The sequence below is a fragment of the Chelonoidis abingdonii genome, chromosome 6 (assembly GCF_003597395.2).
Source record: "Chelonoidis abingdonii isolate Lonesome George chromosome 6, CheloAbing_2.0, whole genome shotgun sequence".
NCBI lineage: Eukaryota > Metazoa > Chordata > Testudines > Testudinidae > Chelonoidis > Chelonoidis abingdonii.
The window spans coordinates 30513728-30528378 of record NC_133774.1 but is presented as its reverse complement, the minus strand read 5'-3'; the positions used below and the strand labels follow the sequence as shown (position 1 = coordinate 30528378).

Below are 14651 nucleotides of genomic sequence, written 5' to 3'. Positions count from 1 at the left end.
CCCGGAAGTGGGAACTGTGGGATGGCTGAGGAACAGCTACCCACAGTGCACCGCTCCTGAAATCGATGGTAGCTTTGGACCATGGACGCAAACAATCGATTTCGTGATCCCACTGGACGCGCTAAACCGATTTTATTAGATCTGTTTTGTAATATCGGTTTTAGCTACTTCGAAGTAATCGTGCAGTGTAGACGTACCCTCAGTTTCCTCTTGTGGTGTGTGTTCAGTTAAACCCTCATTTTTTGATCACACGGGGAATTATTAGAGCTGTTCCTTCATTTGCTTAATAACCCCTATACGCCAGGTCTTTCCATTGCATCCCTCTGGAGTCTTTATTCCTGTGACTAGCACAGGATTCTGCTCTGCACCATGTGGGTGTTCTTAGAAAGCCTCTTTGGGTAGGTGCAAGCCACCGTGAACCTCAGAGGGAGCAAAAAATGCAGGGCATCTTTACAATATGCATACAGTGTCCGTGACTTCCCAAGTTATCTTTGGATTCAGCCTGAACTGCTGAAAAGGTGGAACAAGGGAGGGAAAATTCATTCCATCCCTGTGCATTTTTGTAGCAGTTATGCTGGCACAAAGGAGAAGGAAAGCAACAGTAAGCCTCTTCCTACCCCAAGTTTTGTAAGTATTCGTAGTTTAGGGAAGGCGCAGAGCTGATTTGAAAAACTTGCTCCTAATCGCAACTCTGATTGATAGTGTTCTTCTTACAGTGCATGGTGTTCGGGAGAATTCGAACCAGTGCACTAAAATAAATCTTTCCTCTGGATTCCCAAACAAGTTCCATTAATGTACTTAGAAGCTTACAATGCTCTTTTAAAGAGAAACAGCACCCAAAAAAATACAAACCCTGACTCCTTACAAGCTTGTAGGACTGGGGGAGGAGGGGTTATAATAAACTTTAGGGTGTATTTCTATCAGTTGCCAATTTTAAAATAATTTTGGTTTTTCCAAGGAGTTGACTAAAGCAGTTAGCATCTCTACTTACTGCAGGTTATTTAATTACAACATTTCTATTAAGAGTGTTTAGTCAAGTTGCAGAGAGTGACCTATGTACGTACTGCAGTTTATCCTATTTAAGAGAAAATTAGATAGAAATTAACACTCTAACTTCTGTTAAGTGAAACAGTGTAGTTCTGCCTCTCAACCCAATGCCTCCTTCCATGCCCACTGCTATCAGCCCTAATTAGCTTTTAGCAGAAATTTCATGTAACTGTTGACTGCTGTTGCAGGCAGTTTCCAGGAAGAGTAAATATTTATTTTTAAGTCAGGCTTCATTTTGCACATGAGGCACTCAAACCATTTAAGGAACAATCTGGTATATGTTGACTGCAATTAAATCTGGCGTTGAGCTTTAAAAGTAACAGAAATCCCTTGTAAATGTGCAGTGATAGTAGGAGGTATAACTGGGGACCTAGAGCTCTGTTTTCACTTAGAACGATTTGCTCATTTGCCTTTGGTCTGAGGGCCCGTTTTCAGCATAAAGGAACAAAAGTGATTTTCTGAGAAATCATGGTTTTGGGAGCCCTTAACCCTACTTTACACATACAGACTGGCATGATGCCATCTGACACTAGTAGGGACCACAGAGAGGAAATTCACAGCCTGATTTCCCCACTCCTATTGGCAGCAACATTTTTCTGGCTCAAGTAGCGATGTTCAATTTAGTAATATGAAGTTATTACCCTTGTCGAGTACACAATAACTTCAAATAGCTGTGTGATGTTTTTTCAACCAGTTTCTATTCAGCCTCTTTAGAATACAACTGCTCTTACCCTCCCCACATGACCAATGTGGGGAAAAGCCAATCAATAGGAGTTCTGCACATGGATGGAGGGCAGTATAATGGTCCTTAGGCAACATACGCTTCTGAAAATGCAATTTAAACATAAAGCTGCTTCAAGAGCTTGAAGTTAGCACATGCTTTTAAGTGCCTTGCTGGATCTGGCCCTTAAACTGGTGAATGAAGGGAAGAAAAGAAATCCCCAGTTGCACCATTGATAAAATAGAGCATCCCATTAGCAGCAAAAGACTTGATGCAAGGGGCTCAGCTTAACATTCCCTCCACATATGTGGAGGGATGCAATATCCTCCTGCCCGGGCCATAGAGGAGAATATCTTCAGCTGCAGACTTGCCATAGTGCACCATCAGCGTCCTTTCTCACTGAGTCCTAGTTTACATGGCTCGCCAGATAACTAAAGGAAGCAAAACCACCCAGGGCCCCAATAAGGGGGCTTCAACATCATCATGGGGGCATGTTAATGACTAGGTTGGCATAATCCATGATAACTCAACCATGGAAGTTTTGCAGGGTTAATGAGGAAACAGTGCCACATTTTAAGCTATCCCTACACCATGCCCTAGATAAGAGTCCGTGCAAGATTGCTGAGAAGACAATTCAGCCTCTGCAGAACTCTGTATTTCTGGGTTTCCAGGGAAAAGTTTGGGTAGTGCTCTCAATTAGTGTCCAGTGTACAAATCTGAGTGGCTGACAGAGAAGCGCTCACCCAAGGTAAATGTTGATACTCCTTTTAGGATTGCAGTTTCAAACGAATATTTTGTAATGTATCGTTAAAGCAAAGTCTCCCAAGTTATTTTTTATCTTTATTTTAGAGAGGGCTCAAAATGTTTCTTATAATTACTAAAGATGCTAATCATAATCAAGTGCTAGTAAGTTATTTACATTTTGAATGGAAATCTCTTGATTTAATACAAATTATTAATATTGCCAATGAACATATTTTAAGTGATTTAATGTAGGAAGAAAGAGCTGGGGAAGCTTTGACAATTGGCAGTTGTTTTTTACCTTGCAAAAAAAGCAGAAAAATGCCATTTTCCATGGATATTTCTTTCTCTGTGGTAAAGAAGTTTCCACTGAAGTTGTCTGCCAAATTGGTAATGGAATAAGCTTTTTTCTGTATGATCTGATACACTGTATGCTTTATGTCATGGATCATAGTTATGCACTGAATTGCCTTATTGATGTATGGGACAGCAGGAAATAAATGGAAAAGAAAGAATTATCAGGGAAAAGTTTTACATTTGAAAGTTCCCCATATGTATGTCTCTTTCCAGGTTGTTTGGCATAACACTGTTATGTTTTCCATATACAAAAAGAAAAACATGTATTTCACTAAGGATTACTTATTTTCGATTAAAGAAAACAGCCAATCAAAGGAAGAACAGTCATAAAACCTTCATGACAGCAGTCTCTTCTCACTTCGTTAGACCCTTACTCTCAAATTGCCTGACAGTCTTACCTACACCACACAGGTAGGCAGAGATTGTCATGCCATTTAATTTAATGATGCAGCACACAGAAAACCATATCTAAGTATACACCACAAGCACTTTATATCCAGTACAGCATTTGGTACAAACTGATTATATAGGCTCATCATATGGTGAGGGTAATAATCTTTTCTTCCACTCGTATCTCAGGACAATGTAAACAGAAGCCTCTAGAGTTAGACATTTTAAAATCAGCAGCTCCAGATAACTTTCATCTAAGAGGTCTAAAAGAGCTTGTTCAGGAGCTTGCTGGAACATTAATGGTGATTTTCAAGAAGTCTTAGAGCACTGAGAAAGTTCCAGAAGACTAGAAGAAAGCTAATGTGCCAATTTTTAGAAAAGGTAAAGCCTTGGTAATTATAGGCTTGTCACCATGACATAGATCCTGGGCAAGATAATGGAGCTGCTGATATGGGACTCGATTAATAAAGAACTAAAGGAGGGTAAAGGAATTCATGCAAATCAACACGGATTTATGGAAAAATAGATCCTGTCAAACTAATTTGATATCTTTTTTGAAATTACAAGTTTTATTAATGAAGGTAATAGTGTTGACATAATATATTAAGACTTCTGGAAGGTGTTTGACTTGGTACTGCACGACATTTTAATTTTTAAAAGCTAGAACAATATGAAATTAACATGGCACACATTAAATGGATTAAAAACTGGCTAACTGAATGTAATTGCAAATGGAGAGTCATAATCAAGTGGGTCTGTTTCCAGTGGGGTTTTACACAAATTGGTTCTTTGCCCTGGGCTATTTAACATTTTTGTCAATGACCTGGAAGAAAACATAACATGGTTTCTGATAAAGTTTGCAATGACACACAAATTGGGGGTGTTGTAAATAATGAAGAGGACAGGTCACTGATTCAGAGCAATCTAGATCCGGTGGTTAACTGGGCAAAAGTAAACAATGTGTGTTTTAATGTGCTTAAATGTAAATGTGTACATTTAGGAACAAAGAATGTAGCTGATCCTTACAGGATGAGAGACTCTATTCTGGAAAAGAGTGACTCTGAAAAAGATTATTGAGTCATGGTGATAATCAGCTGAAAATGAACTCCCAGTATGTTGCTCTGATCAAAAGAGCTAATGTGATCCCAGAATGCATAAACGGGAATCTTGAATAGGAGTAAAGAGGATATTTTACCTCTGTATTTGGCACTGGTGTGACCACTGCTGGAATACTGTGTCCAGTTCTAGTGCCCACAATTCAAGAAGGATGTTGGTTAATTGGAGAGGGTTCAGAGAAGAGCCATGAGAATGATTAAAGGATTAGAAAACATGCCTTTTAATGATAAACTGTAGGAGCTCAATGTATTTAGCACAAGAAAGAGAAGGTTAAGGGGTGACTTGATTACATTTTGTAAGTATCTACATGGGGAACACATATTTTAATAATGGGTTCTACAATCTGTCAAGGAAGGTATATCATGATCCAATGGCTGGAAGGTGAAGCTAGACAAATTCAGACTGGGAATAAGGTGTAAAATTTTAATAGTGAGAGTAATTAACCATTGGAACAATTTACCGAGGGTTGTGGTTGATTCTCCATCACTGACAATTTTTAAATCAAGATTGCCTGTTTTTCTAAAAGATATGCTCTAGGAATTATTTTGGGGAAGCTGTGTGGTCTGAGTCACAGGAGATCAGACTAGATGACCACAATGGTTTCTTCTGGCCTATGAATTTATATTACACTTTAAAAGGAATAATGCATTTCATAAAAGTAGGAAACATTGCATAGCTGAGGAACAAAGAGAAATCAATATTGATCAATATTTATTTACCTATTTCCAAAACAACATAACAAAGAGTTCTGGTGTGAAATAGAGACAGCAGCTTGAGCTGGCATGGTGCTAAACCCATGGTTTTCAAATCAGTACAAGCACAGCTCTTCTTGTTGCTAATTTTTAGCCAACAAAATTTTCTTCTGCCAAAAGAAAAAGAAACTTCCAGCACATCCCTGCGGCCCACCACTTCCCACAGCTCTCAATGGCCAGGAAAGGTGAACCGCAGTCACTGTGAGCTGTGGGGGACTGTTCCTGTGGATGGTCAACATCATCAAAATGTTTTACAGCCTGCAATCAGCTTATCCTGATGGGCCACAGTTGCTCACCACTGGCTTAAGTCGGTTGCTGAATTGGAGCTATCTCCTTTGTCTTCAGTTGAGTTACACCAAAAATGACATTGACCATGTGTTCTGACTCATGATTTTCTTCCTAACCACATTAGATAGTGCAGTCAGTTCTTAGAATGGGGCAGCAGAATATAACTGGCTGTATGTTTCCTTACAACATTGTTCTGTCAATGGCAATGATAACGATATATGGTGTGTGTGCATGGGGGGGTTGTAGAAAATTGACAAGCGTGCTTGTCTTTCTGAAATGATTTCATTTCAGTGTAGCAAAATGTTCACCTAATTTTAAACCGATTCCTCTTGTAGTAAATATATCAAGGCATTTGACTCTGCTTTTCAAATTCCGTTTTAGGGTAAGATGGTGAAAGGAATGGGTGGTGCTATGGACTTGGTGTCTAGTGCACAAACCAAAGTGGTCGTCACCATGGAGCACTCAGCCAAGGTAAAGCTTTTATCTCTTCCTTCTAGATGTTCAGCTCTAAACCAATATTTTGCAGTGTAACAAAAAGTTACTTTATCTTCCCTGTGGAATGTTGCTGTTAGTTGAAATAAAAATACTAAACAAGTGTTTAGGACACTTCTTTCTTTCTTGGGTACAAATCTTTTGACTTAAAAAATTTAATAGTTTTAAATCACACACATTCTTGAGTGATTTTATGTAATTTTAATGTTTGTGCAAAGTGCTGGATCTACAGCAGATGCTATCAATGGTACTTGTTCTTCACCTTCCAGCCGACTGGAAAAATGAAGTTTCACTGTGAGGAAAAGAAATTTGCCATTGAAATGGCTGTCCAAATTAATAGTGACAGCTCAGTGAAAGAAACCTTATCTGCATGATTTCATACAGTCTGTTTTTTATTGCTGCATCAGAAATACAAAGTTAGAGACTTTCATTTTTGGTAAACAATGAATGCTGAGACTCTAGAGCAAACAATCCAGGGGTCTATGTGGCAACTCTTGCACTGTGGGAAACATTACAATATTGACCGGACACTTTGATTGCATAGAAGAGTTGTATGTTGTTTTTTAGCTGCTAAAATACTAAAAAAACTACCTTTTAAAATTCACAGTTGAACTAAACTTGTAGATGCTGGTAGAATATAGAAAGAAAAAACAAAAACCAAAGTACGGTAAAACAAAGGGATTTTTCCCCATCCTCTAATGTATTCTGGGAGGGTTTTCTTTATCTCCTTTGTCAGAAGCATCAGGGATGGCTGGAGATGGGGCATTGAACGGTCTGGGCCAAGGTTCTCAGGTGGCATTGAGCATTCTCTCACTCAGGTGCTTTCCTGGCTAGTTCTTTTTCAAATGCTAACTGATCATCATATGCACAGTCAGAAAAGAATTTTTCCCAAATTAGATTGGCAGTGACCTTGGTTTTTCACCTTCCTTTGCAGCGAGTGAGTCCAGATCACTTGCCAGGACTATCTGGGTATATCTCACATAATCATTTCCCTTCCATTGCAGAGGCCTTGAGCACTATGGTCCCTCCTATTATCTGCCAATGTCACATTATTGTCTAGTCTTCTGTGGACTCTAATACTATGGTCTAATTTCTGTTGTTGGATTTAGTACACAGATGCTGGGTGGTGGTGGTGGGGGAGATCAGATTAGATGATCTGATGGACCCTTCAGGCATTAAACTCTATGACAAAATAACAATGGTAGTTTTAATGAAAACCAAAAAGGCACTGGAAAATGGTTTATAGAATCTTTCACTGGTTCATACGTGATGAAGGACAGTAGTAAATGAAAACCACCATCACCACATAGCAGTTCAGGGGTCCATGTGAAATGAATTGGTGCGCTCATTCCATCGCTAGGAGTTGTTCCTCAGAAGATGGTTGAAGCAGATTGGTGAAGCATTGTGGGGGAAGTTTACAGCCGTTGCCCACGTTGCCTCTGTTCTTTGCATAAAGGATAGTTGACAATCTGGCACCTCAAGCACTAATTAAAAGAAAAATAAATTGTATCAAACCCTGCAAACTTTACAGCGTTATTATATGAGTTCTAAAGGCATTATCGTATAAAATAAGCAGCTGAATGGTGGATCAGCAGTCACGTCACGCTCCCCGTCCGTACACAGCCTTGGCTGGGGAAGCTAATGATCCAACCAGTGGACCAAATTTGGCGATGAATCCTGGTCCTGTGCCACCTGAGGCACGTTGCACATATGCTAAGATGATTATCTCTATTCAAGTCACAGGGGATAAGGGCTAAATCTTCTGTTGGTATAAATTGGTGCTCCTCCCTTGAAGTCAATAGAGCTGTGTGTGGGCCAAACTCTCCCAGTTGCCTTTACCTGTGAACACTTCACAGGTAACAGTTCTGTGCTGGGAGTGTTTGTAATATTGAATGTTACATTAGTAGCATGTGTGATGGGTTCCCCCCCAGGGTGCCACCTGGAATTGGGTATCACTGAGCCCCCTGACCCACCAACCTGTGCTCCCTCTCACATTGTACTGCTGTGACAAACTGTAAAGACCGCCAGCCTGCACTTTCACCAACATTCATACAGGTAGGGACACACTCAGCTTCCATTACATGCAGGTTCTCTAACCACCAGTTTCCAGGCCTGGGACCCCAGAGCAGTGTCCTGTGCTGGTCAAATCTGGCCAGTATATGAGTGTAATACCTGGACTACCTCTCTCTCAATATGAAGAGAACATACACACTTGTGGTGACCAAACAGAGATTTTCCCCAAGCGCTCCAGTCAAAGCTGATTTAGATTAGATTAAAACAAAGACAAGTTTATTAACTGCAAAAGATAGATTTTAAGTGCTTATAAGGGATAGCAAACAGATCAAAGCAAATTATCTAGCAAATAAACCCAGCAAATAAACAAAAAATACAAAGTTTAATATACTAAATAGATTGGATATGAATTAGCAGATTCTCACCCTAAGAGATGATACAAGCAAGCTGCAGATTCTTAAGGGCAAGCTGCATTTGTTTTCCAGCTTGGAATCCTCAGGTGTTATATACACAGGCTAGAAATCCCGGTAGCCTGGGTCCAACACTTCCCCCCAGTTCAGTCTTTGTTCCTCAGGTGTTTTCAGGAGTCTTCTTGTGTAGGGAGTGAAGGACCCCAGATGATATCACTCCTTGCCTTATGTAGCTTTTATATATGGCGGGAACCCTTTGTTCCAAAGCTTGGTTCCCAGACCAGTCTACTGAAAAATGATGACATCCCAAAATGGAATCCAACATCATGTGGCCTGTTCACATCTCCTTGTAGAGTCATAGCAGCTATTACTTACAGGCTGTCTGTAGCATTCTCAGGCCTTGGCTACACTGGTGCTTTACAGCACTGCAACTTTCTTGCTCAGGGGTGTGAAAAAAACACCCCCCTGAGCACTGCAAGATACAGCACTGTAAAGCGCCAGTGTGAACAGTGCCGCAAGCTAAACCCCATGAGGAGGTGGAGTACGTGCAGCGCTGGGAGAGCTCTCTCCCAGCGCTGGCGCTGCAACCACACTCGCACTTAAGTTTCAAGTGTAGCCATACCCTCAGAAAGGCTCACTTGGTGGGAGATAAGCTTCTCTTAAGGACTATTGTTCTTTCTAATGACCCATTACCCTTTACAACTAGCTATTTAGACTGAAAGCATCTCATCTAGTGGGCATTACCCAGGTGTAACTACATTTGAAGAAAAGATACATAGTATTTATAACTTCAGATACAAAAAGGATACATGCATGCAAGTAGGATAATCATATTCTATATGGTCAAATTATAACCTTTCAATAACATCTCACATGACCCATCTTGCATAAAATGCATCATAATTATGCTATAACCATATCGTAATAATATCACTATGAAGAATATGTGATGCAGTGTCACTGCGTGTATTTAGGGGATTAATTAAGCTTACCCTCATTCAGTGGAATTGCTGTATCGCAGAATAGGCGGGTTTTTAAAGCTCAAGATTTTCATTCCGCCATAGACCTGATAGCCCCAGATTCTGAGGCAGCTAAGTAACAAAAGTCTAACTCAATCTACGTTATTAGTATTATGTTGCCTGTGGGCTAGCAACAAGTGCGTGTGTTTGGAAAAATTAGGAAAAACTAAGTACAGTAACCTCACTAACAACTATGTAACAGTAGAGAGACTACAGTAGCAGGGAGAACACTGAAGTTGTTCTATCTCATTGCAATGCAGGGCTGGCTCCAGGCACCAGCATTCCAAGCTGGTGCTTGGGGCGGCATTCTGCAAGGGGTGGCAGTCCCTGTTTTGCCCCCAAGCAGCGCACCGAATTGCCACTGCGAAGGGCGGGGGCAATCCATGTGCCCTTAGGGCGGCAGGTGCATTTCCGCAGTGAGGGCAATTCGGCAGCAGCTTCTATGTTTAGCTGCCCAGGGTGGCTTCAGCTAAACATAGAAGCTGCCGCTGAATTGCCGCTGCCACGGAAACGCGCCTACCGGCCTAAGGGCACATGGACTGCCCCCACTGTCCACGGTGGCAATTCAGCGCCCTGCTTGGGGCAGTGAAAACTGTAGAGCCGGCCCTGCTGCCATGGACAGTAAGACGGAACTGAGTGACAGCTCGGATCGCTCCTCCTTCAGAAACAGGAAGACACAAAGGCATGCAAGATGCATGCATGGCCCCAGTGGACACTACTGGTAAAGATTCTGCTCTCCAGTGCATGCACATCAGGAGTGGGCTCCACACGTACAGATACTCAAAGAAGTATCCTCTTAGGGAAGTAGACCAGATAATCTAATTAGTCTTTTTTTCTTCTTAAATCTCTGTTTCTACAACTATAGCCAACCTTTTGTATCTCTGGGATAGCAGAAACCAAAACTTAGTTATGGTCTCGTCTATGTTTTTATTATACAAAGGATTTGTTAGGGATTTTGTAACTAGATCTATAAAAATAAGGAATGCCCTAGAGAATTTGTATAGCAGTAAATAGGAAAGCTAAGTAAATGTGAATTTTTTAAAAAACAAAAAAAAAACCCTGCCTTTCAGCCATGTATAACGGTTCAACAAGACTTTTATATTTTTAAATAGAATTTTCATGTTTTATCTGAAGCAGTGAACTTAAGATGCAAACTTTCAAAAAACAGCCCTACATTGACTGAATAATGTGTTTGTGCATGTGCAAATATATAGCCAAAGTGCAAAAATGCATTTGCATGAGCAAAAATCCCATGTGTGTGCAAATACCTATTTGCATGTGCACATGCATATTCTTCAGTCTCAACTTTTATACAAATTTGCAAATACTGGACCTGAACACTTATGCCTAACCTCTAGAAGTCAGGACAGTCAGCTCAGGCTGACATTACGTACACAACTCATGCATGTTTATCTGTTTAAAATAGTATAAGCAAGATCTCTTTTTGTAAAATTCTTGGGACTGATATACTGCTTTAGCCAATGGGAGTGCTGAAATCGGAGGAGAATGAAAAAATAGAAAGCTACTGTTATGATTTTTAGATGCTCTGTCAAAAACCACACAACCCTCACCAGTAACACCATTTCTGAAGCAAGTAGCTTTCCCTTGGGATAGCTATTTCTGCCAGAGCAGATTTTCTGTTCATCCTACTTATTCCTATACCCAAAAGAGTTCCTCTCTGAGAGCAAATTTTTGTTTCATCTGCATCTAAGAAGTACTTCAAACTCGTTAGAGAAGTGCTCCTTCATCCCTCTCAGAACCCAACATTCCTACCAACTGAAACAAATATATGAATACCCATTAGCCATCCTCTTGGAAGAGAGGGATTTTATTACAAACCTGCACTGATAAGAAGTCGATGGTTTAGAAACAGTCAAAGACATCACTGGTTTGTATGTTGTCTGTTTAGATTGCAGCGTCTTCAGAGCAGATATCTCTGTGTCTTATCTTGTTGCTCTGCAAATAAACAACAGTAATAAGATAATTCACTGACAGGGTTAGGATCTGGTGATGGATTAACAGAAATCAAGATGTAAGACATTGAAGTGTAGCCAAAGGCTACAGAGGAGAGAGGAATGACATCTAGCTGCAACAAAAAGGAATGATAGACATCAGATCCTCCAAGGCTTCTGAAATGTCTGTGAATGCCAGTAGTGGAGGAAAAACCAGAAGAAATACCATGTGTGGGAAAAGCTAGAGGATGAAGGAACTAGATACCAGCCAAGGTCACTGCAGTGTCAAGAATTGTCAACGTAACTTCAGCATTGGGAAAGAATATTGAATTTGGGCATTGTCAGTCTTCATAAACACCAAAGTAGTTTTCTTCACACTTACCCATACCATAACTTCAGTGCTGTTTGAACTCTCTGTGATAAGTGCAAGTTTAGGATGAATAGGATGTCATCTCAGTTCTGCCACACCACTTATTCTGGAGATTTGGGAAACCATCATTTTGTATTGTGGTATAAGTCAGGATTATCCAGTTATTTTTCAGTTGAAGCTATCATTTTTAATTCTATAGTCTCTTCTATTTCTATTTGAAAGAAGAAGTGGCAAACATTTAATACTGGAAATCAGCCCAAGAGTTCACATCTGGGTCTGAACTTTTCCAAAATTCAAGGGGATTTAGATGCAGTGTGGTGGTTTTGGCTTATCATTGCCATGCTAATATCTTTTACTCCTCCGTACGGTCTATGGTTGATAGATTTAGATAGCCCTGATAATGAATTTAGCCCAGTATTGAAACTTTTTATCTTATAAACAGTTCAATTTTTTTTTACATCTTCAGCTACAGTGATGACTCACAAAACCTCCAGGTTGTTACGATACACTTGTAAATTCTCAGAAAATTTGTTCTGTACTCAGGAGTAAGTGCTGTACTTCTGAAGACAATATGCTGTATTTTTCATACAAAGAGATTGAATCCCTGAACTAAGTGCAAGATAGAACTCAATGTTAATTATGAAGGTGCAACCAGCACTTCCATTGTTTATTTGTACGTCTTCCTTTAAACTTTGAGAAATGCTTGAATGCTGGCGGTTTTCTGCTCATGGACTCTGATTTACAGTATCTGGGCATATATTTAAAAGATCGAGAACATTGTTTTACTGTTTCATTAGGTCAGGGGTGGGCAAACTTTTTGGCCCGAGGACCACATCTGGGTGGGGAAATGGTGTAATGAATGTAGGGCTGGAGCAGAGGGTTGGGGTGCGGGAGGGATTGCGGGGCATGGCAGGGGGCTCAGGGCAGGGGGTGGGGGTGAAGGAAGGGGGTGTGGAATGTGGCAAGGGGCTCAGGGCAGGAGGTTGAGGGCTCAAGGTAGAGGGTTGGGATGCAGGAGGGGGTGCGACGTGTGGGAGGGGGCTCAGGGCAGGGGGTTGGGGTGCAGGAGGGGATGCGGCATGGGGCTCAAGGCAGAGGGTCTGGGGGCTCAGGGCAGGGGGTTGGGATGCAGGGTGCAGGAGGGGTTCAGGCTGCAGGCTCCGGCCCGGCGCCACTTACGTCAAGCGTCTCCAGGGTGGCAGCAGCGCACAGCAGGGCTAAGGCAGATTCCCTGCCTGCCCTGGCCCTGTGCCACTCCCAGAAGCATGTCTGGCAGTGGTTCCTGGGGGTGGGGTGGGGCAGTCAGCTCCGCTGCACACTGCCCTCACCTGTGGGTACCACCCCCGAAGCTCCCATGGGCCTCTGTTCCCGGCCAGTGGGAGCTGCGGGGCGCGGTGCCTGCAAGCAAGGGCAGTGCATGGAGCCCTCTGCCCGTCGTCCTCCCCCAGAGGCCGCAGGGATGTGGTGCTGGCCACTTCCGGGAGCGGTGTGGGGCCAGGGCAGGCAGGGAGTCTGCTTTAGCCCCACTGCACCATAGGGCTGGCAATCCCGTGGGCCAGACTGAAAGCCCTGGTGGGCTGGATCCAGCCTGCAGGCCATAGTTTGCACTCCCCTGGATTAGGTAGTAACTGCTGTCAGCAATTCTTTTATCTTTTTTTCCAAGTGAGTGTTTTGCTTGTAAAGACAAGGAAGGCAATACTGCTAGAGAGTGATGTTTTATCTATCCACCAAACAGGCACAGAACATGCAATGTTAGGCAGTTTGGCAATACATGAATTGCCCCTGCCCAGGAGTAATAAAAATCAAGTTAGATCAACAACTGAATGGGTATGAGGACTTTTTTTGCTTAGAATGGTTTTAAAAATGTATATAGCAGTGTTGTAATGGTGCCTTTGTGAAGTTAGAGTTAGATGGAGACCTCCAGTGCAGATCACTGAACAAAGAGATCGTAACTGATCTCAATCACTGTTGGCTGGGGGTTGAACTGACACAGCTGATGGAGAGCTGAAAAGCTCATCCCATTACCCTGTGTCATCCGCTCCCCCATTGTGAACAGTTCTAATTTTGATGCATCATGGTAGATTAATGATGTTTTCACTCTCATATATCAAAGTGTGTTACTTAACAAAACAATTTTTAGCACAGGTTGAACCAGATTTAGGATTCCCCCGACACATACACATACTTACGCGCCTCTTTTACCCTATGAACACCTCATAAACACAGACAGTAACAGATCCCACAGTCCCATTTGAGTTCTCAATCTGGTGTGGCTCTGCAGATATGGGTGGAGGGGTGTGGGTGCCAAAAGCCAGTTCAGATAATAAGCTGCAATAAAATAATCTTCAGCTGAACTGTTCAAGAAGCTGAAATGCATCTGCTCTCGGGGTCACTGAGGCTCTCTTCAAGCTATCACCTCTGCAAGCCTGTACATTTCAGTCTCCACAGGATACCAAGAGGAGATATTACATGACCTTAAAGGTGTACTTGTAGTGTTACGGAAATCTTTTAAAATAGTGCAGATCAATCTTGACTGTTATGAGAACAGAATGCTGGAAGGTCCTTGAGAAAGGTACGACATAAGTTGATCATTTGAAAGTAATGCTGTCTGTCTCAAGTCATTATTTTCATTGACTGATCCAATTTTATCTGAGTAGTTGCCTTGATAACAGATGTGGATCTTGCTGATATAATTAGAATGAAGCAATAGTTCCTCACAGAAAAAATTTCTTTCACAACCCACAGTTTGCTCACGCCCCTTCTGCTCCAGGAGAAGGGAAGCAGTAAGTAGAAATACAGTGGGCATGGGGTCTGTGTAGCCCACACAAGGATGTAAAGTTCTTATTCCCTTTTACTCCTCCGCATGATCCAAGACATGCTCTAGCACAAAGTGTTTGGGATCAGTTATAATCTGCCATAGGAAAGGACTCCAGTGTTAGAAGTCTCAGTACAGTGTGTGTTTCATGCATGCAGGGTGCTTATG

The 14651-nt window shown here is 41.8% G+C and overlaps 1 protein-coding gene across 1 annotated transcript in view; it reads left to right on the top strand.

Annotated features, from left to right (window-relative positions):
• OXCT1 (3-oxoacid CoA-transferase 1) overlaps positions 1–14651 on the top strand; it is a 145623-nt gene that overhangs the window by 117506 nt on the left and 13466 nt on the right. The window contains exon 12 of the mRNA XM_075066927.1: positions 5794–5883. Within this exon, the coding sequence (XP_074923028.1) occupies positions 5794–5883 (90 nt within the window). The remainder of the gene's footprint in view (positions 1–5793; positions 5884–14651) is intronic.